Here is a 20,718-nt window from a genome sequence, read left to right as displayed (position 1 = left end):
CCTCCTCCTCCTCCTCCCCCTCCTCCTCCTCCTCCTCCTCCTCCTCCTCCTCCTCCTCCTCCTCCTTCTCCTCCTCCTCCTACTCCTCCTCCTCTTCCTCCTCCTCCTCCTCCTCCTCCTCCTCCTCCTCCTCCTCCCTCCTCCTCCTCCTCCTCCTCCTCCTCCTCCTCCTCCTCTCCTCCTCCTCTTCCTCCTCTTCCTCCCCCTCCTCCTCCTCCTCCTCCTCCTCCTCCTCCTCCTCCCCCTCCTCCTCCTCCTCCTCCTCCTCCCCCTCCTCCTCCTCCTCCTCCTCCTCCTCCTCCTCCTCCTCCTCCTCCTCCCCCTCCTCCTCCCCACGCCAGGCCCCCACCACAGCCACTCAGACAACATCCCCAGGTAGCTCTTTGCCAAAAACAGCGGGCAAAACCAAGCGAAACTCCACGCATTAAAAGAGAAGGGGACTTCATATCTTTCTCCACAGGGATCACAATCTCTTTCGCTTCCCCCCTTTGCCTTTCAGCCAAGCTGGAGAGTGAAGACAACAACACACAAACAAATATCCCTCTGATTTCTGAGTAAACCTGTATGAAAAATTCATTCAACGGATGTACTTTTGGGTGGTAATTTCACAAGATTCAACAAGGCGGAATTGAACCCACGTTTTCTGTGTGACTGCTTTGAGTGTCACTTGGACCTTGGGGCCACCCGTGGTCATACACTTACACACACACACACACACACAGTGGCATTTTTGTGCTCTGAACCTCAGCCGTTGTGTGATGATGCTGTGTTCTCAAAACCCGACATTCTTCTACACAGAGACAGGTTTGTCTGCATCGAGTTAACTATAATCCACTTAAGGGAATTAGCAACATTTTGTGGTTGTGGAATAAATGAGAAAAGACATCTTTATTTGTCACAACAGGAGTGTGCGTGTGTGTGTTTGCGTGTACTATATATATACAGTATGGGTGTGTTTGCGTGTGTTGGTGTGTGATTGTGTGTGTCCGTGTGTGTTGGTGTGTGTTTGTGGGGCGCGTCAGAGTGGGAGTGCGGTGGAGCAGAGGTTGACTCCCGGCTACGAGCTAATTAAAGTTGTTTGAGAGAGAGGGGGAGTGTGTGCATGAAAGAGAGCGAGAGAGAGAGAGGAGTCATAAGAGATATACAAAGGAGGCAGGGCGAGGGATGGAGGGAGGACTGAAGGATAAACACGGAACAGAGGAGAGAGAGAGGGGGAGCACTGGGGAATTGTTGGAGTGGGGACAGAGGTGAGCCCTAAGAGCGTGATGCGAGACCGCGTGAATGTGCGAATGGAGCGTGATCGTCGGGAACACAGGCGACGGGCGCCGTGAGAGACAGCGCACTTGGCCATCACACGGGGAAACGTATTGACAAATACATAATGCAAGGCCTCGATGTCTCAATTGAATATTTCAATGTTATCGCGCCAATTAGCTATTCCCGAACAAGCAGAGAAGGACACTGCGAAGGAGATGGGGAGCCGAGAGAGAAAGACAGAGCGAGAGAGCGAGAGGGAGGGAGGGAAAGAGAGGGGAGTTGAGTCACTGGGGGAAAGAAAGAGTGAAAAGCGAGATTGAAGTTTGATCTGTTTGTTTCTTTCCTCTGTCCCACTTACACGTCCTTGAGGAGGGGGGGAGAGGCGGGCGAGAGGAGAAAGGGGGAGAGAAGCGAGGGGCAGATAGAGGAGAGAGGGAGCAAGAGAGGAAAGGGGGACCGAGAGAAGAGGGGAACCCAAAAGAGGGGACACGGTGATGGAGAGAGGAAAGAGGGAAAGGGATGCGAGAGGGAGGGAGACAGAGAGTGAGTGAGCGAGAGGGAAAACACACTGCTCATCACTTCATGTTGACTTGATGAGACAGACCCGAGTTTGACGCACACTGAGACAGACAGACAGAGACACAGACTGGGAAAGATTGAAAGACAGACCGATGGGTGAATGGATGGATGGATAGATGAAAGGATGGAAAGGCAGCAACAATATAAATAGAGGGATTGACTGACCTCATGTGACAACTGCAGAGCTTATATAAACTGTCAATATCAAATCCCAAATGAGACTGGATATGAGGTGAACTGAAGCAGAAAACGAGACAGGTAACATGAGCGGACTGCTTCTCAACAACGCCTACAGCCTTCACAACACCGTGCAAGGACACTTTCATGTCATTGAAACGGCATTTCCAAATTGGCTTATTTACTCAGAGCTAATTACTGTGCATGTGCACCGCGGCGTGAGTCGATCGCCTCCCATTCAGAGGAGGACGGTAATGATGTTGGCTGCCGTGTCTGGGAATGTAAAAGCACATTCATGTTCGCCCTCACGTGCGTTCACCCGCGCGTGCAAGGGTGCACACTGAATACCTATATACATGTGCAAACACACACAGACACACACACTCTTCACGCATTCTTTCGCTGCTTGTTCATTCGCTGACGCTAATGTCATCAGACGTGTACAGCGTACGGAGGGGAAGGGGAGGGGCAGGGGCAGAGGGGGGCGTGTTTACCTCTCTTAAGAAGCAATTAACGCCACAGCGCAGCCCCAAATGAAGAGGTGAATAAAACATGCCGGAAAACAGATGGAAGAAATCTGAGAGAGAGAAAGGGAGACAGATAGAGAGAGAGAGAGATTAATAATTGAAAAAGGGGGAAATCCAAAAATGGAGGAAAATAGAAATATGAGCTGAACTGAAATGTGAAAAATGAGAAGTCAATTAGGAAGAGCTGGAGGGAGTAGTGTGTGTGTGCGTGCGCTCGTGCATTTCTCTGCCATTTCCACAAATAGTGAACCAAGCAGCTTGCTGGTATAATAACCCATGTCTTTGAAGTCAGAATGTGGCTAAACTAATCATGATGGTTTCAGGCTTTGGTTCCCTGTGCTTCCTAAGCTTTCTACATCACTAAACATCCCTTTTACAAATTCTACTAGAAAACTCTTGTTTTTTGTATTTTCAATGTGTGGGACTTGGAAGTACTGGAACAAAGTTTTCTCAAGACCTCTCAGACACTCCTCGGAGGTTTGCGTCATGTTTCAGTTTCCAGTAACAATTTACATAAGAGTCTGGAAGAATGTTCTGCACAGGCTGAATGCTGGAAAGTATGTACGCCAAATATTGGACTGTGATCCAAGCTGTAGAACAGGCTGTGGGGGTCTTCTGATTCCGTCTTTCTGTCTCCCTGACACTCCACACACCACACTTACAAACAAACACACACAAACACCCACTTTGCCTCTGCCTCAACCTTGTTTGGAGAGGATACATACACGGTTTACAGTTCACACGGACACACAGTTGTTTAGTAGCTGAAATGGGAACAAGGAGTAGCCTGAGGGTTCTGGGTGAGGGGTGAGGGGGGGGGGGAAGATGAGGACAGGGTCAGCCTGCGTGGGGGGTGGGGGTGGGGGTGGGGTGGAGACCATTGGCTGTGTTTGTCTGAATCCCTGCTCTTTTCACCCAGATGTGAGCAGTGCTGCCTGTAAATGCACAACAACAATAAGCCTTTGTACTCTTCTTAAAGCCATGCTACACTAGTACTCTTTGCTTCGCTATTCTCCGGGAATTCTTCTCAGAGGGATTCTTCTCAGAGGGTTTTTGGAGCCCAGAACAAGAAGGAGTGTCTGTAATGAGAGTGTTCCTATGAGAGCATGTTCATTTGGTTCTGTGTTGTCATGCGTGTGCCTCCATGAGAGTGGGAACAGGAAATCACACATGGTGTTGGTTTTTACAGATGGATATACAATAGCTGCTTTTCCACACACACACACACACACACACACACACACACACACACACACACACACACACACACTCACTCACCTAGATACACAGATACGCACACTCACAAATAAGTGTCGACAATCCCATCGTAAATGCATGCACACTCACATGAACGTACAGAAGAAACATATACGCACCCACAAACACAGTCAAACCAACCCGTTTGTTCACACTTTCTATCAAACGGCAGGATCAGACGACATAAAACAATATCCGAAATAAAGAATGAATGTCTCTTTTTACTTTTACACATACTTTGAGACCACCTCGCATCTTACCTCTGTGGTTGTTGGCTGTTATGCAATTGGAACGATGCGGGGGGCGAGAGGGAGCGATGCGGGGGGGGCGAGAGGGAGCAATGCGGGGGGCGAGAGGGAGCAATGCGGGGGGCGAGAGGGAGCGATGCGGGGGGCGAGAGAGAGCAATGCGGGGGGCAAGAGGGAGCAATGCGAGGGGCGAGAGGGAGCGATGCGGGGGGCGAGAGGGAGCGATGCGGGGGGCGAGAGGGAGCGATGCGGGGGGAGTGGACTGACGAGGCATGCGGGGGGCCAGCCGGCGTCCACTACTGCTGCCCCCAGGCCACAGAGGCACAGAGAGAGGGAACAGGAGACGGAAAGAGGAAGGGACAGGGAGAGGGGGGGGGGGGAAGGGGGATCGTTTTCAAGGTAGCAGCATAGGAGCGGGAGGATACACAATGGAGAGCGAGGCAAGGACGAGGGAGACGGGGAGTAAGAGAAAGAGGGGGGGGAGAGAGAGAGAGAGAGAGAGAGATAGAGAGAGAGAGAGAGAGAGAGAGAGAGAGAGAGAGAGAGAGAGAGAGAGAGAGAGAGAGAGGGAGAGAGAGAGAGAGAGAGAGAGAGAGAGAGAGAGAGAGAGAGAGAGAGAGAGAGAGAGAGAGAGAGAGAGAAAGAGTGCACAACAGAGAGAGGGATGAGGGGAGAGGAGTAAGATGGGATCCCGCAGGGTTAATTACATCTCTGTTTTCTGTCAGTGTTGTGTTCTCCTCCTCTTTCTGAGTCTCAGCCCCAGGCCTCCCCCCTCTCTCTCTTTCTTGCTCTCCTTCCACACCTCCCCTCTTCCTCTCTCAGCATCTTTCACTTTTGATATTTTTCCTCATCTCCCCTTCTTTCTCGTCTGATTCTCTCAACCCACCTCCTCTTTCGGTCTAACGTTTCTTTTTCGTCTTCCGTGATGGGAAAGAGAGTTTCACCGGCTCTTGAATTGTTTGCACACAGACACAGTCTGAGGGAATCAGCTTAATCAGGCGCTGGATGACACAGCCTGTAACGCATGGGGCCTCAGACCTGCTTCAGGATGGACGTCCCTCAGACCCAAAAGCTCCTAATTCTCTATATTCGTATTTGATTTCGTTTAAAAACAGTGAAATGTGCTGTCCGACTCTCACTATTGAGCAAATGTTGAATGAACAGTCCCGGGGGGACAGATATGAATACATCTGAACGACAGTCTAAAAGCTGTGTTGTGAGGCAGTTGTTATTGAGTTTGCGTGTCAATCAGAGACTCTGGGGATGACAAGACCAAACTCACAAGTCTGGATCCCATCGGTCGCGCCGATAACATTCAGCACCGAGCCTTCGCTGTCGTTATTGTAACCATTGATGCTTTTTCAGCGTCTTTGAGGGGAAATCTTGATGTGGAAGTTGAAAGTGATGTGGGAGCGATAGGAGAAAAGCCTCAGATAAACCTAATCTCTCCCTCCTCCTCCAGCCCAACATGTGGGCCTCGGTGTCAGTGCTCAGATCGGGAGATTCTCCCTCTCTTTTTGCTTCGTTTAGATTCTCTCATGAGACGACTTTCTCAACAACAAAAATGTTCATCATGGTTTTGTGTGTGTGTGTGTGTTAGCTACACTAATGAGCTATTACTGTAGAATTGTTTTAACCACGATCCAAGAAAAGTACTGCCCTGGGGAAGACCACTAGAGTGTGCGTGTGGTCGTGTGCGCATGTTCATGTCATTTGTGTTCTCTTATATCTTACTGTAATTAATGAACCCTCTGCAACAATTTCACGGAAATATGAAATATTTGTACCTGATGATGCAAACGTATGAAAATATTGACGTGCAAACTCTCCGCTCCCCACCTGCTCTCCACGCGCTGTAGGACGATGCACAGAGTCTGAATACTGCTCTGTTTATGTGTACCTTTACAGTCATCCTTAAATACGGACAGACTACTTATGTCATAGATATACGCATATGTTGCAAACACAAACACACACACACACACACTCGCTGATCCCCCTCTCCCCTTCCTCTCCCAGTGTGGACGGCCAGGTTCTCCCAGGAGCCTGCAGACCAGTCGGTGGTGCTGGGAGAGAGGGTGGTGCTGTCCTGTGTGGTGTTCAACTACACTGGCATCGTGCAGTGGACCAAGGATGGGCTGGCGTTGGGCGTTGGAGAGGGCCTCAGGGGTGAGGACACACACACGCACACGCGTGTCTTGTCATGTGTGCACACACGAAGACACAAGCACACATGTGTACAGACTCAGGCCGCCGCACATGCATACACTTGCGTGCACACGCACACACACACGGATCACTGAGGTAATGATCTGAGATGTGGTGTTCAACTCAATTTAATTCACAAGTTCACAAGTTCAGTAAAGGTCATCTCTCTCTCTCTCTCCCTCTCTCTCTCTCTCTCCCCTCTCTCTCTCTCTCTCTCTCCCTCCCTCTCTCCATGGTCCTTTGTCCTTGCTTCCTCCTCTGAGGGTCCATTCAGAATGAAGCACCGCGTGCTACGCCATCCACCGTAGACACATCTCTCTATCTTTCCTTCTTCTTATCCTCCTCCTCTCCTCTCCGCTGTTAGCTTCCCTCCTTCTCTCTCTCTCCCCCCCATTCAGCAGGTCAATTTTCCGTCCATATTGTCTTGGTTTTCTCTGGCTGGGGTTGAAATGCAGACATATGCAGAGCACACCTCACACTGTAGCTAGTGTATACGCCTTGCACGCACACACGCACACGCACCCACACACACACACACCCACACACACGCACACACACTCGCGCACAGACACGTATGGCAGGCATGTGGGAACACACACATATGTTCAGTATGCACACCCCATCCTTCATCCTCTCTCACACACAGGCACGTATCCACATGTGCGCGCACACGCTCAAAGCCTCCTGGTTTCACCCACCTGCACGCAGGTTCATTCCGTCTCCTCCCCCTACACTTCCCCTCGGTGACAGTTGCTATGCTGGTAGGTGGAGGAGCGGATGATGTAACCGGTACCAATACTTTTGTCCCCTTCGGAATCCAAATCGATGATGTCATGATGCGAATGCGCCGCTAATATCCTGGTCTGCCCCCTTGTGGAGACAAACACGTTGTGAAATGTGCTGTTCTATTGTCTGAGCTGTGTGTGAATAGGATGAAAACTGCTCGGAACTGTGGCCATTCATTTATATATCTAGAGCGGCTGAAGCATACGTAATCTATAGCCTTGTAGACATGTCGATGTACAGTGCCCTCCAAAAGTATTGGAACAGTGAGGCCAATTCCTTTATTTTTTCTGTAGACTGAAAACATTTGGGCTTGACATCAAACGATGAATGTGAAACCAGAGATCAACGTTTCAGCTTTTATTTCCAGGTATTTACATCAGGATCTGATGCACAAATTAGAAAATATCACCTTTTTGTTCGAACCCACCCATTTGTCACGTGAGCAAAAGTATTGGAACATATGACTGACAGGTGTGTTTTGTTGCCCAGGTGTGTCCTATTACATACATTATTCAATCAATAAATACCACTGAATGTCTACACTCAGGTTCAGATTGGGTAAGATAGGTTTTGTCTATTCAGACTGTATTCAGAGGTGAAAACAACATGAAAACCGGAGCGCTGTCTTTGGGTGAAAAACAAGCAATTGTGAGTCTTAGAGAAGATGGAAAATCAATCAGAGCCATTGCAGAAACATTGGCCATAGCCAGTACAACCATTTGGAATGTCCTGAAGAAGAAGAAAACTACTGGTGTACTAAGTAACAGACGTCGAACAGGTAGATCAAGGAAAACATCAGCAGTTGATGACAGAAACATTGTGAGAGCTGTAAAGAAAGACCCTAAAACAACTGTTAGTGAGATCAGCAACAACCTCCAGATGGCAGGAGTGAAGGTATCACTATCTACTGTTCGCAGAAGACTTCATGAACAAAAGTACAAGGGCTACACCAGAAGATGCAAACCACTCATTAGCAAGAAGAATAGGAAGGCCAGGCTGGAATTTGCCAAAAAGTACAGAGATGAACCTCAAAAATTCTGGGACAAAGTTTTATGGACTGATGAGACAAAGATTAACTTTTACCAAAGTGATGGAAAGGCTAAAGTTTGGAGAAAGAAAGGAACTGCTCATGATCCCAAACACACAAGCTCATCTGTGAAACACGGTGGAGGTAATGTCATGGCTTGGGCTTGCATGGCTTCTTCTAGGACGGGCTCATTAATCTTCATTGAGGATGTAACACATGATGGCAGCAGCAAAATGAACTCGGAAGTCTACAGAAACATTTTGTCTGCCAATTTAAGGAAAGATGCAACCAAACTGATTGGCAGAGCCTTCATCATGCAGCAAGATAACGACCCAAAACACACTGCCAAAACAACAAAGGAGTTCATCAGGGGCAAGAAATGGAAGGTATTAGACTGGCCAAGTCAATCTCCAGACTTAAACCCTATAGAGCATGCATTTTACCTGCTTAAGAGGAGACTGAAGGGAGGAACCCCACAAAACCAACAACAACTGAAAGAGGCTGCAGTGAAAGCCTGGGAAAGCATCAAAAAGGAAGAATGCAAAAGTTTGGTGACGTCAATGGGTCACAGACTTGCTGCAGTTATTGAAAGCAAAGGATTTGCAACTAAATATTAAGTCTTATTCACTTAAATATGTTTTAAGTATATCTGTTCCAATACTTTTGCTCACATGACAAATGGGTGGATTCAAACAAAATGTGATATTTTCTTAGTTGTGCATCAGATCCTGATGTAAATACCTGGAAATAAAAGCTGAAACGTTGATCTCTGGTCTCACGTTCATTATTTGATGTCAAGCCCAAATGTTTTCAGTCTACAGCAAAAATAAAGGAATTCGCCTCACTGTTCCAATACTTTTGGAGGGCACTGTATGTTCTTATGTGGATGTGTGTGTAGTGAGTAGTTATGTATGTATGTACTGCGTCTCCGTGTGTGTGTGTGTGTGTGTCATGGTTTTTGTATCTGTCACACCCATGACTTGTGAGTCAGGTACACACAATCTCACCCCAGCTTTCTCTTCTTCTGGTTGTGTGTTTGAATACATGTGTGTGTGTGTATTTGTGTGTGTGTGTGTGTGTGTGTGCATATGTGTGTCTGTATGTATATCTGTATGTGTGTTTCCAGCCTGGCCAAGGTACCGTGTGCTGCGGGTGATAGACATCGGCCAGTACAACCTGGAGATCTCCTCGGCAGACCTGTCTGATGACTCCCTGTACGAGTGCCAGGCCACCGAGGCGGCCCTGAGATCCCGCAGAGCCAAACTCACCGTCCTCAGTAAGGCTGCAGGACTGTCTGTGTGTGCTTGTGGGGATCGATTTGTACATGAGTGAAGGAGTATACTAACCCAATATAATACGATCAAGACAGAACATCTACTGGAACTGTGAAACGATGTGTGTGTGTGTAGGTCACTGTATTTATCCAAAAAATGATTTAATATCATGATCTGGATCTGCATTGGAGCAAACCAGGGGAAACAGACCCCTGTGTGGCTACAGCAAGTAGCAGTGTAGTGATGAACTGGAGTGTGTGTCCAGTCCCTCCAGACGAGCCGGTGGTGGAGGGAGCTCCAGAGATCCTGCTGATCGCCGGCACGCCCCACAACCTGAGCTGTGTGACCAGAGGAGCCAAGCCCCTCGCTGTCATCGAGTGGCAGAGGGACGGGGTGGTCCTGGAGGGAGCACACAGCTCCACCGTGAGTCACACACACACACCAGGACACACACACACCAGGACACACACACACCAGGGCACACACACACCAGGACACACACACACCAGGACACACACACACCAGGACACACACACACCAGGGCACACACACACCAGGACACACACAAATCAGGGCACACACACACCAGGACACACACAAATCAGGGCACACACACACCAGGACACACACACATCAGGACACACACTCCCACATATGAGAACCCAGGCACACAGAAACACACACAATCATATACAAATGGGTATACAAATACACACACGCAAATGGGCACACACTCACACACATGGGCACACGCACAGGCTTATAGGCTTACAGGCATACACAAGCACACTCAGACACGAACGCAAAACAAACACATTGCATGGACACTGACACGCAAAGTCACATACAGGCATAGACGAACAGAGATACACACACACTGACACACACAGACACTCTGACACAAACAAATACATCAAGTAATGTACACACATACATACACCTGAGAAAAGATACGACTGGGATATAAAACCAGACATGCACATGAACCCCCACTCACACTGTTTATACATCTAAACAGTGTGTTCACCTTCAAGTTACTATCCCTTCCCTCTCCTCCTCCTCTTATTTTCTCCCCCCCCCCCCCCCCCCCACAGGAAGTGCTCCCAGACAGGAAGAGGGTGACCACACGGAGCTATCTCCCCCTCATCCCCCAGGACACAGACACAGGCCGCAACTTCACCTGCGTGGCCACTAACATGGCCGTGCCCCTGGGCAAACGCACATCCATCATGCTCAACGTCCACCGTAAGCCTGCCCCTGTGTGTGTGTGTGTGTGTGTGTGTGTCTGTGTGTGTCTGTGTGTGTCTGTGTGTGTGTGTGGTGGAGGGGGATGGGATGGAGAAGCAGGTGCAAATCTGAATACCGTAGAGGTCTAAAGATAGAATACACTCAAACTCTACTTCCTGACACCTTACGCTGTACATATTTTTCAAGTACCTTGTACTGTAAGTGTGTGTTTTTGTTTGATGTCATGAGGATGTCCTGGAGGGTTTTATTTGTTACTGCATGATGTTTACTTCAATGTCTAATATTATTTTGCCCCCCCACTCTCTCCCCTTCTCTCTGCCCCCCCCCCCCCCCCCTTCTCTCTGCCCCCCAGACCCCCCCACTGTAACATTGTCCATAGAGCCTCGCTCAGTCCTGGAGGGAGAGAGAGTCATATTCACCTGCCAGGCATATGCCAACCCCCCCATCATGGGATACAGGTGTGTGTCAACTTCGGGAGCATCTCAGTACAGTCATGTGTGTGCATGTGTATGTGTACATCCATGTGTGTGTGTGAGGGCGTGTGCTCATGTGTGTGTGTGTGTCTCAGGTGGGCGAAGGGGGGTGTTCTCCTGGAGGGGGCCCGAGAGAGTGTGTTCATGACCACGGCCGACCACTCCTTCTTCACTGAGCCTGTTTCCTGTCAGGTGTTCAACGCCGTGGGCAGCACTAACGTCAGCATCCTGGTCGATGTCCACTGTGAGTACTGACTCCTCCCTCATCCCTGGCTGGCTGGCCACCTGTCTGGCTGGCTCTCTGGCTGGCTGTCTGGCTGTTTGTCTGTTTGCCTGCCTATCTGTCCGTCTGCCTATCCAGTTGGCTGACTATGTCTGGCTGGCTGGTTAATTTACAATGTTTCAGCTGTTCGTGTCTCGATGTCTCTCAGGAAGGATACATTGATTAATGAACAGATGGATGGATGGATGGATGAATGTTGGATGGATGAATGGATGGAAGGATAGATGGAAAGAGTACACAAAGGACTGTGTGTGTCATTTACTCAAGGTTACTTCTCCATCTGCTCCCCTCTCATCTCCCCTCTCATCTCCCCTCAACTCTCTCTCTCTGTCTCTCTCTCTCTCTGTTCCTCTCTCATCTGGCCCTTCCCCCATCTCTCCTAGTCGGTCCTATCCTAGTGGTGGAGCCCAGGCCAGTGACGGTGGACCTCGACTCTGACGTCACGCTCAACTGCAAGTGGTCAGGAAACCCCCCCCTGACCCTGACCTGGACCAAGAAGGGCTCCAGCATGGTGAGAACACGCCTCACACGCTGCACACACGCCTAACACGCTGCACACACGCTGCACACACGCCTCACACGCTGCACACACGCTGCACACGCTGCACACACGCCGCACACACGCCTCACACGCTGCACACACACCGCACACACACACACCCTCAGACACGCAACCGCAGACACACACACCGCACACACACCGCACACACACACGCACAGTACACTGGCCGCACACACTGCACCTTGACCCGTGCATCTCTTCTGAGCCTGGAGCGCCCGTCCTAATCTTTCATTCTGCAATGCGTTTCGCTCGCCTCAAATCTTTGAATCCTTTAAAGTCTGCTAACCTTAACCCACAACTGTGTAAATGTTTATTGAGCTCTAAACCACACGTTCAGGATGAACTTGCACATTCAAACCCCGAATCTTTAATTCATGCTGAACGAGGGGAAAGAGGGCCCCAGGAAATGTAATGGAGCCTGCCGAGAAAACCAACATGTTTTATGAATTAAATATCTGTATATCTCTCCTTCTTCTCTCCTTCTCCTCCCTTTTCCTCTCTAACAATCTACATCTCTCTGGGTGGGTGTGTGTGTATCTGTGCGTTTATAGGTCCTCAGTAACAACAACCAGCTGTACCTGAAGTCAGTGAGCCAGGCAGATGCAGGTCAATATGTGTGTAAGGCCATCGTTCCCAGGATAGGAGTGGGTGAGACAGAGGTCACTCTCACCGTCAATGGTTAGTTCCTATCACAGATACTCTCCCACACAACACAGTGTCACGCAGTGAATAATGTACTACTGAATTGAGTTCCATGTACAATGTTACATGCTCATTAAACGAAGACACAATACTATACACAATAAGGTCTGCTATCTTGTACAAGTATACATCTCACTGTATCAAGACTTTCCTCTTACAACTCTGTATTCAAACGAGACTTTTCTCTGTCTCTCTCTTAACCTCCTCCCCCTTTTCACTTTCTGTCTTTCTCTCTTTCTCTCTTCTCTCCTCCCTCAGGTCCTCCCATCATCTCCAGTGAGTCTGTGCAGTACGCAGTGAGAGGGGAGAAAGGAGAGGTCAAGTGTTTTATCGCCAGCACTCCCCCTCCTGATAAGATTGTGAGTGCTGTAGTGCAAACGCTGTACATTTTGTGATGTAAAATGTCTGAAATAGTTTAGCTCCATGGTATATGTGGCCAGTGTATATAATTACCCTTTTACGTAATAAGCCCTTTTGGGACTGAGTACAGGCAAAACATGATATGCACTGTAGCACCCTTCTTAGTGAACCAATAACAGAACCAAAATTTCTGATGTTTAACAAAAGAAATGTCTAAAATTCTTTTTAAAAACTAAGAACAATTGTAGACAAAATATTAAAACTGTTTCAAAAAGAGGGGAACAAAAAGAGAGCGATTCTGTAGAGAGAAAATCTACATTGTAGGGTTTGCAGAGGGTTGAAAGGTGAAGAGAGAGAGAGTCATTTGAGAGTGATGGTAGAGAGAGCCAGAGAGAAAAGTTCTGTACCTTTCAGTGTTAATTATCCAGTCTAGGAATGGGGACATGACACAAATCTGGGCTTTTATCAAATCCACTCTGGCCCCTCCCTCTGTGAGTGCTGTGAGTGTATAATGTGACACGACATCATCATTTTAGTTTAATGCAGAAACAGAGGACCTATGAAATATGAAGGATTGCCAAGCTTGGGTGTGTGTGTGTGTGGTGGGGTATTGCAGTTGGTAAACGTGTGTACTGTATATGTACAAGTGTGTGTCTGTGTGTGAGTGCCTGCTTGTTTGCATGTGTGTTTCTACGGGTGCATTTGTATGTGTGTGTGTGTGTGTGTGTGTGTAATGTGTGTGTAATGTGTAATGGGGTCTGGAGAAATGATTTGAAATCTTTTGTTTCACTCCCACCCGTCTCCTGCCTCTATCCAGGTTAAAAGGTACATTAGCACAACATGTGGGCCTATGCATATTTGATGCATCCATTCTTCATATTTAATAGTATAACTGCTTCAGCAGATTTTAAGTAGAAAAACCTGCTGGACTTTTTATTGCTCGTGTTCACCTGCCGCAGCGGGGTGTGTCCTTGGCTGTGTGTGTGTGGGAGTGTCTTGTGCTCTGCTAGGCATAGCACGATTCAAAGACCTCCATCCACTCAATCTCTTGTGTCTGCCTGTGTGTGTGTGTGTGTGTGTGTGTGTGTGTGTGTGCATGTCTGCCTGTGTGGGGGTGTGTGTCTGCCCTGCCTGTGTGTGTGTGTCTGCCTGTGTGTGTGTGTGTGTGTGTGTGCCTGTGTGTCCGGCCCTGCAGGTGTGGGCGTGGAAGGAGAACGTGTGGGAGAAGGAGAAGGGGACACTGCTGGAGAGGTACACGGTGGAGCAGAGCAAGCCCCAGTCCCAAGGGGGCGCTGTCCTCTCCACCCTCACCATCAACAACGTCATGGAGTCCGACTTCCACTCCCCCTACAACTGTACGGCCTGGAACGCCTTCGGACCCGGCACCATGATCATCACCCTGGAGGAGAACGGTACACACACACACACACCTGCATACACACAGCTTGACCCTCTATCCCAAACGCCTTCTTTTGAAGCTTGTACACTAAGGAAAGTCCTGTACCTGAAGTGATCCAGTACAGTGTAGAACATGAGCCACGTGACAGTAAGAATCTGGATGAATGAATTAACCCTCGTCATAACTTTCCCTGACATAACATCTTATCGACGTCTTATTGACATTTGGAAGGAGTTTGTGCTGGGTGTGCTGCAACCCAATCAAACGGTCTGGTAGTTCAGTAATCATTGTTTAAATCAATACAGGATTTACACGTGGGCTGCCGTGATTGCCCAATATCAAGGTGAAGCGAGAGGCCTGAGGAAAGCAGAGATCATTGATTGAAATCCAAGATGTTGGAAGGTCTTGAGTCGGTTGGGTTTTGTTTGCGACATGGCTTCCTGACCGGAATAGAACCGTAATGCGAGGTCAATCGGTGTGGCGGTGTGGCGGTGTGGTGGTGGGGGGTTGTAACGGCTCCCTGTGTGTCTGACAGAGATGGTGCCTGTGGGGATCATCGCTGGAGGGACCGTGGGCTCCTCCATCCTGCTGCTGCTCTTCCTGCTGGCCCTGGCTCTCTTCCTCTACCGCCAACGCAAAGGCAGTCAGTGCTTACCAAGTCTCCCTGTCTCTCTATATGCCTCGCTCTCCCTGTCTCTTTCTATATCTCTCTCTCTATCTGTCTGTCTCTCTTTCTACCTCGCTCTCTCTGTCTCTGTCTCTTTCTCTCTTTGTCTGTCTGTCTGTCTCTATTGCTTTGTCTCGCTGTCTGTCTCGCTGTCTACATATCTCTGTTTCTCTCTCTCCCTTCCCATGACTGTACCATATGTCGGACATATCTTCCGCGTGTGCTTAATGCATTCGGGTCTGCTTCCAGGTCGCCGTGGGGTCACGCTGGGTAAACCTGACATCAAAGTAGAGACGGTCAACAAGGAGACCCATAGTCTGGAGGAAGACTCCGCCAGCGTATCCACGGCAACGCGCATGGTTAAAGCCATGTACTCTGTGAGTTTCCTACAGGGCTTGTCTGTTACCACTGACCTCCTCTCGGCATGCGTGAGAGTGTGCGAGGGCACACACTCTTTACTGTACACACACACTCAAACAACACAGGTGACAAAGCACAATTTGTCTGAAAGCACTGGGGCAAGAGCATTGATTGAAAAGGCTTCCTTAAAATGGAATCTTTGTTTGGTCAAAGGGTTCACTCTCACTCTTGTTGTTGTTAAGCACACCAATAGCCATGGTCTCATAGCATAATTAAATTCGCAGACATAGTCTTGTTTCTTTTAAGACTTAAAGCCTGGAGGTTCTGTTACTTTGAGGAAGGCTGGAAGACATAAAATTAGAGCTTTCCCCACTTTGACCTGCAAATAATCCACTATCCCAGGACTCATCCAACCTCAGAACTAACCTTTTTGTTGCTCTGTTTTCCTCCAAACGAAAAGCCTGAAACTATCTTTTCCTCTTTCCTCCCTCCCTACTTCTCTCCTTTCTCTCCCTCCCTCTCTCTGTGTGTGTGTTTTGTCGTTTGATGGTTTAGTTTTTGCCCTCTGTCTCCCTCTCTCCCTCCACTCAGCCCTTCAAAGACGACATGGACCTGAAGCAGGACTTGCGAAGCGAAGCGTTGGACACACGCGAAGAGTACGAGCTCAAGGTGAGAAACCCCTGGAGGAAAGTGTCCTTTCAAAGCAAACTGCCATGCGTACATGAATCTGAACTCACTCTTGTCTTATTGGCCTATCCTCCAGGATCCCACCAATGGCTACTACAATGTGCGTGCCACCACCCACGACGAGGCCCGCCCCCAGTCCCGTGCCATCCTCTACCAGGGGGAGTTCCGCTCCCCCAACCTGGGTGGGGGGCTGGCCGGCGCCGCCTCCAGCGGGCCTGCAGGGGGTGCCAGCGGGGCAGTGCCCCCCAGCGGAGTGCCAGGTTCACGGGCAGGCTGCTATGACCCCCGGCCCCCCTCCAGGATGTCCCATGCCAGCTACGCGCAGTTCAACACCTTCACCAGGGCAGCCCAGAGCCAACAGGCCCCGCCCAATCCCGTTCCGCAGACCGGAGACTTCCCCGGAGACTGCGGCCTATTGGATGCTAGCACTCAGCTGGCCTATGACAACTATGGCTATCCTGCCCAGTACCCCACCTACCGAATGGGCTTCGCCCCGCCCTTGGAGGGAGGGCCAGCCTATGAGATGTACCCGACGGGACAAGGGGTAGGACCCGGCCCGGGGGCAGGGCCGGGGCCGGGGCCAGGACCAGGACCAGGACCAGGACCAGGACCAGGACCAGGACCAGGACCAGGACCAGGACCAGGGTCTGGAGCTGGGGCTGGGGCTGGGGCTGGGGCTGGACCAGAGCCTGGGCTCGGGAAGTACGGAAGCTCCACTCGTTTTTCCTACTCCTCCCCTCCCTCTGACACCCACAGACACACACAGAGGATGCAAACTCATGTGTGAGACACTCAGTAGAGCAGTGGTCGCACACACACACACACACACACACACACACACACAGTTATGTACACACCTACACACACAATGACTTACAATATAACAACAAACACAAAATCCATACATGCATTCATATCTGAGCCCTCCCATAACCCTATACAGCATATCTATCCTTTTTTATATAACGCTATACACCGTTTCTCTATCTAATATACAGGGCACTCACACACAGTTTCTCTCAAACTTTGTATTATGGGCTGTTTTGCTGCAGGAGCAGTGACAGCCAGTCCAGACAGGAGAGACACAAAGTCTAGAAGTACCTTTCCACAAGAAGAGATGGAGGATGAATAGGGATGAAAGAATGCACCCTGCAACATTTCATCCCTTTCTTCCTCCTCTCGCTGTGTGACTCCGTCTAGCTTGCCTCTCATTCACATTGTTGTAAATAAACCCAGCTGAAGATTAGGTTTGGTAACCGTTTGAATAATTAGCCTGTATAAACGTTATATAATGATCTAAAGAAGTGATCCCAATGGTGCACACTGACACATGTTCCCACACGATGACAAAGTCTTGCATCTTTATACACACACAGACACACACACACACACAGAGACGTTCTTGCGATTTTGCAGCATCACAGCAAGGTGACGTCTCGTGCTTTGGAAGTGCGGCACTTTTTACCACTGCCCCCTCCCAGTTTGATGACAAACTGGTATCGTTACTGGCATGACAGAGGAGTGCCACCCTGGATCACAGAGGGAGATGTTATGGTGGCCTTCGAACAACGTCAGAGATTGACTAGAGGCAACATGATGTGTGGAGCGGGTGCCAAACACGGAAGCTTTCATCATACTCCAAGATAACTGACTACAAACAAAGAAGTGACATTTCTTTTGTTACATGCCACTTGTACTCAAGAGACAAAGCTGTAGCAAGTTCCTCTATCTCCTTCCTCGTTTTTTATACTCCGTGAGGTTGCATTTCTGTATGCGTATTTCACCTGAGGTCGATCTGTACGTTTGAAGAAAGCAAATTCAGCATTTGATGAATCTTTGCAATTTGTATGAATATCCTCCCAATCCTCCCAATATTGACGTGCTCCTCGTTCCCCAGCACAGTAGAATAGGACCTTTTTCCATGTTTATATCGAAAGCTGAAAAAAGGCATTTACAAACATTTTGTAATATTTTTATAAGGAGTTGTGGACCAAAGGTTCTGAGACATGTTCGAGTGACATTCACTTTTTAAATCGATGTTCAGAGGATTCTGTGTTGAGGCTGTGTTGTGTGGAGTTGGGGAGGACAGGGGGGGTGGGGGTTACGACGTCATCAACTGAACGATTGATTTGCTGAGTCACCTAAGAGATTCAAAAACCTTAGTCTGCTAAGTCACCAGATGGCGAACGGCAAGCTCAGTAAATGGCATCCTACTCTGTGCACTTGTGGTTATGACCCTTATTAAACCTGGCTTTTGCATAAAGGGTTTGTCAAAAATACGAGGGGTCTTTCGGATGTGGACTTTGTTCATCAAGGCTTGAAGTCTAACCATATTACTCTGAGGAAGTAGATCGGAAAAGGGACTTAGAGAATGGGGTGAACTCAGACCATGTCATCAATGTATCTTCAGCATATAGGATGTTGACAATCATCAGCTGATTTGACATTGAATTGTCCTATCTTGACTGTTCAGAGAAGATTGTGGGTCGTCATGGATGGAGGGAGGTCGAACAGGGACCAGTACTTGGAGAAAACAGGTACATGGACAAAGGGTCAAATAATGGTGGTGGTGGTGGTGAGGTTCCTGCATCGGGCCAGCCCCTAGAGGCAACCCTAGACACAAGCTGACAAACTGAGCATACTGCTCGTGTGAGGTGTAGCCCTGCCTGACAGTAATAAACCCAGACATCAACCCCGGAGCTTGAGGGGGGATTCTTCTTCTGGCTAGGAAGGTGGATGTTAACGTCCCTAATGCGGTACCTCAGCTGTTCAGCTGCAGCTCAGTCGAAGATCTGTGGTCTTCGAGCCCAGGGTCTAGGGTCTGTAGCTCTATTTGGGACGAGGCTGCATCCACAGAAGGCGATGAGCCGAGAGAAAGGAATCCCAAACCACACTTTATACCTCCTCCTCCTCTAGGTCACCTTCTCTAGGTCTTCTTTAGTAGCTTTTGATACAGTTATCTTACCTATAGTTAAATAGGAGTAGATTAGATATATAGCTGTACATATATAGACGTGTGTGTGTCCAGGTGACTGGGGGAAGGATGCAATCTTCTGTTTCGAATCATTATAATAGCTTCATAAGCGCATTCCAATCATGTTCATCGTCCATTGGATTTTATAAATGCCTTTCCTTTACGAAAAAATCTGTGTGCTTCTTGTCATGTTATGTTTATTGTAAAACATCATGGTTTGACGTCAACGATCAAAGAATGAAAGGATATGTTCAAACGTATTTATTTTTGTTCTTTTGTGAATGGGGCTATCATAGAAAAGGCAGAATGGTAAATATGTGTTTGTGGCCAAAAGGACTGCATACCCCAGTCATAAGTGAGCGAGACTGCCCAGACTAAACCCAGGCCAAGCCCTGCCCAGGTTCAGCTGAATGGGGACACCAGGCAGGCGTTCTGATCGGTCCTGTGGTGTGCTATCTGTGACCACGACTGTCAGATGTGGTTTACAGTAGTGTTTTGAATCTCATGTGGGTGCCAAAAGACTGTGCAAAAAACATAAGCAGACAAACAAATGCAGCAGACATTTGTGTGTACAGTTTGTGTGTATGTGTGTGGATGCTTGTGAATGTGCATGTGTATTGATGACCTCGAGTGTTGTGAAAGTGCGTGTGCGACGTGCGTGGTCGTAGGGTCGCTGGGGCTCTATAAATGGAAGCAAGGGACAGATGGAGAGACAGAGTAATGGAGACATCATGAGGCCTTAGGACACGAAGACACTAATGTTGCATGCAGCTGCTGAGTGGGTGACGCTCACTAACTAACTGCTTCGGGAACCGCCATGATTCTGGAATTTGTTCCTGCTCGTTGTAGTGACAATTCTGATCAGTGCTATGAAGGATTTTATATCATCTTTGCACTTAAAAAAAAAATGAGTGTGTGTGTGTGTGTGTGTGTATGGGTATTTCCTCCATTTCATTCCTGTCACAATCAAGTTTTTTATTATTTGTTAAAATAGGACTATAATAGGATTATATCCTGTGTTATTGTTGTTATTGGTTTCACATTCAGTATTTGTTTCTCTGTATAACTAAGAAAAAAGTTACAAAAACAAACATTTGATTAAATTCTTCTTTTTATTCTTCTTTTATTTCTGTATTTGTTTTATTTGGTATTTTTTTAAATTGTATGTAATTATTTTTCCACAGTATTACAGAAAATAAAGAAATGACACAGATTTCATAAGATCAATGACAATGAGACAATGACTGTCTCCTTTGTGGCTTTGTTTTTTCAACCAGTTTGCCTGAAAAATGCAGCCTGGTCTCACACTGAGTACTTACAACCCCCTGTTTTTATGCACTGACATGCATCATCTATGACTGGGAAACAAATCGTCAAAGTGTTGGGGAAAGAACAAAAAACGGTCAAATTCAGCCGACAAAATCCAAGTTTGTATCTGAAAGTCGGATTGTAGAAGAAAATGACTTAGTATTTTATAGTTGGGCCTTTATGCTAGACACAGGCCTGAGAAGGAACAGTCAGGTGTATTCCTCCCCTCCCCCCTCCCATTCTACAGCACAGACAGAAGAAGAGCGAGAGAGATGGTAAGGAGATGGGAGAGAAAATGCATACCAATAATTGGAGAGAGAGAGACAGACATGAAATGAGAAATGGAGAGGAAGAG

The 20,718-nt window shown here is 48.3% G+C and overlaps 1 protein-coding gene across 2 annotated transcripts in view; it reads left to right on the top strand.

Annotated features, from left to right (window-relative positions):
* Window positions 1-20,302, top strand: part of kirrel1b (kirre like nephrin family adhesion molecule 1b) — a 30,329-nt gene extending 10,027 nt beyond the window's left edge. Inside the window, exons 2-15 of one of the 2 annotated variants that reach the window (XM_047028179.1) lie at window positions 6,065-6,214; window positions 9,193-9,342; window positions 9,606-9,763; window positions 10,435-10,585; window positions 10,941-11,046; window positions 11,157-11,305; window positions 11,728-11,855; window positions 12,458-12,584; window positions 12,867-12,967; window positions 14,164-14,380; window positions 14,903-15,007; window positions 15,284-15,411; window positions 15,986-16,063; window positions 16,158-20,302. In XM_047028179.1, the coding sequence (XP_046884135.1) occupies window positions 6,065-6,214; window positions 9,193-9,342; window positions 9,606-9,763; window positions 10,435-10,585; window positions 10,941-11,046; window positions 11,157-11,305; window positions 11,728-11,855; window positions 12,458-12,584; window positions 12,867-12,967; window positions 14,164-14,380; window positions 14,903-15,007; window positions 15,284-15,411; window positions 15,986-16,063; window positions 16,158-16,868 (2,459 nt within the window). In that variant the 3' untranslated portion in view covers window positions 16,869-20,302. Of the gene's footprint in view, window positions 1-6,064; window positions 6,215-9,192; window positions 9,343-9,605; window positions 9,764-10,434; window positions 10,586-10,940; window positions 11,047-11,156; window positions 11,306-11,727; window positions 11,856-12,457; window positions 12,585-12,866; window positions 12,968-14,163; window positions 14,381-14,902; window positions 15,011-15,283; window positions 15,412-15,985; window positions 16,064-16,157 lie in introns of both variants that reach the window. The other variant, XM_047028178.1, reaches the window with a different exon arrangement.
* Window positions 20,303-20,718: the final 416 nt, after the last annotated feature.

The sequence above is a fragment of the Hypomesus transpacificus genome, chromosome 10, assembly GCF_021917145.1.
Source record: "Hypomesus transpacificus isolate Combined female chromosome 10, fHypTra1, whole genome shotgun sequence".
NCBI classification, from domain to species: Eukaryota; Metazoa; Chordata; class Actinopteri; order Osmeriformes; family Osmeridae; genus Hypomesus; species Hypomesus transpacificus.
The sequence above is the reverse complement of the archived record's forward strand: the minus strand, read 5'-3'. Positions and strand labels throughout refer to the sequence as shown.